The sequence below is a fragment of the Antechinus flavipes genome, chromosome 3 (genome assembly GCF_016432865.1).
Source record: "Antechinus flavipes isolate AdamAnt ecotype Samford, QLD, Australia chromosome 3, AdamAnt_v2, whole genome shotgun sequence".
Classification (NCBI taxonomy): Eukaryota; Metazoa; Chordata; class Mammalia; order Dasyuromorphia; family Dasyuridae; genus Antechinus; species Antechinus flavipes.
Window position 1 is genome coordinate 556457812 of NC_067400.1, and position 1779 is coordinate 556459590.

General features: G+C 39.1%; 1 protein-coding gene across 1 annotated transcript; it reads right to left on the reverse strand.

The window, feature by feature from the left end:
* Positions 1–538: 538 nt before the first annotated feature.
* On the reverse strand, positions 539–1483 carry LOC127555331 (olfactory receptor 51V1-like). Its single transcript, XM_051987559.1, has one exon. It carries the CDS (start codon positions 1481–1483, stop codon positions 539–541), a length of 945 nt encoding a protein of 314 aa, XP_051843519.1.
* Between the last annotated feature and the right edge of the window lie 296 nt (positions 1484–1779).

Consider the following 1779-nt stretch of genomic DNA (forward strand, 5'->3'; position numbering starts at 1 on the left):
CTCACAAAAGTAGTGGAGGAACAAGGGGAATATTTGATTTACATTTATTTGGTTCTGTACTAGAGAAACCATTTCAAGAACTTAGTTTACTTAAAGATTCAATTATATAAAAACTGTTGAATGTATGCTATTACACACTGAGCTATGTCAAGTTGTGTTTATTATCCCCTTTCTTTGAAAGTTATACATAAGGATCATTTGGCTGTCATGCAACATGAGCATTCTAAAAACATTTCTGCAGCCATTCCTGAGTGTGATAATTACATTTCAATTACCTACATAACCTCTGACTTTATAGTTACACATTTTCCCCAGAGAATTAATTCAGCAATATTACAATCTTAGCAGTCACTCTCTGATTGGAAACTTGCCAAATACATGATCCTGTTGGAGCACATTCTCTCTGGCAATTTAGCATTCAAGTTGCTCCAAAAACAGTGCTAATGGAAAAGCTAAATGAACACAATGACATTATCACTACAAAATTACAAAAATCAAAATTTTAAAAAATCTTATCTTCATACAACACTGGGGTGACTCAGTACTTTTGCCGTGAAAAGAGCCTATGTATCCTGCTTCTAATCTGCTGGGTCTTGACACTGTATATAATTGGGTTCATAAAGGGTGGAAAGAGAATATAAATATTACCCATAAGAACATGCACTATAGGGGAGAGGTGCTTGCCAAAACGATGCACCATAGTTAGACTGATAATGGGGATGTAAAAGACGAGGACAGCACAGATGTGGGAGATACAAGTCTGGAAAGATTTGAGTCTTTCATCCCGAGATGCAATTGCCAAGACAGATTTGAGAATTAGGACATAAGAGACAAGGATAAAGACAGAGTCTAACAATAGAGTGCAAATCACTAACCCCAGTGCATAGAAGCTGTTAAAGCGGATGTCAGAGCAGGTCAAACGGAGCAGGTCCTGATGCAGACAGAAGGAGTGAGAGAGAACATGGGGCTGACAGTAATTGAAAAACTTTAGGCGGATGATGGCAGGAGTGATAAATAGGAAGCTCCTGATTATAATGGCCACCCCAATTTTGATTATTCTGGCATCAGTCAAGATAGAAGAGTAATGCAGTGGATTGCAGATTGCAATGTAACGATCAAAGGACATGGCAAGGAGGACAGAAGATTCCATAAAGGACAGACCATGAATAAAATAAGACTGGCCAATACAGGCATCCAAACTGATGTCATTGCTGAGTCCCCATAGGATCCCCAACACTGTGTGCACAGTGGATAGCCCCATGCACAGGTCAGTGAGGGCCAGCATGGCTAGGAAATAAAACATGGGTTCATGCAGACTCTGTTCAGTGCGAATCACATGGAGTATCATGCAGTTCCCAAGGAGAATCATGACATAGATGGAGGAGAAGGGGATAGCGATCCACACATATGACTGTTCCATGCCTGGGAAGCCTGTGAGGAGGAAGGTAGAGGCACTGAAGTTGTATCCAGATGAAGCATACATGAGTATAGAATGCCCTTCTTAAGAAAGATCAAGGAATATGTTCATGTCAAAAACCTCAATTTAAAACATTTTGCCTTTAATTTTGGAATAGCATACACACTTCCTTCTGAAAGATAATATGGATGATATAATTAAGCTGCTACAAAAGAAAAATATTTTATTTCATAGGAGAGAGTGGACACTTCACCAACTGACTGGACGAGGGTTTTGTTGCATTTGATGTTGCCAAGAATTGTGTCAGCATCTTGGTCTCAGATTTTCTTCCTAGGAAAAAACAAATAAAAGGTGAAAAAAGT

What these genes read in the sequence shown, in the direction of transcription:
- LOC127555331 (XM_051987559.1), bottom strand. Translation starts at nt 1,483, where the DNA reads ATGTATGCTTCATCTGGATACAACTTCAGTGCCTCTACCTTCCTCCTC.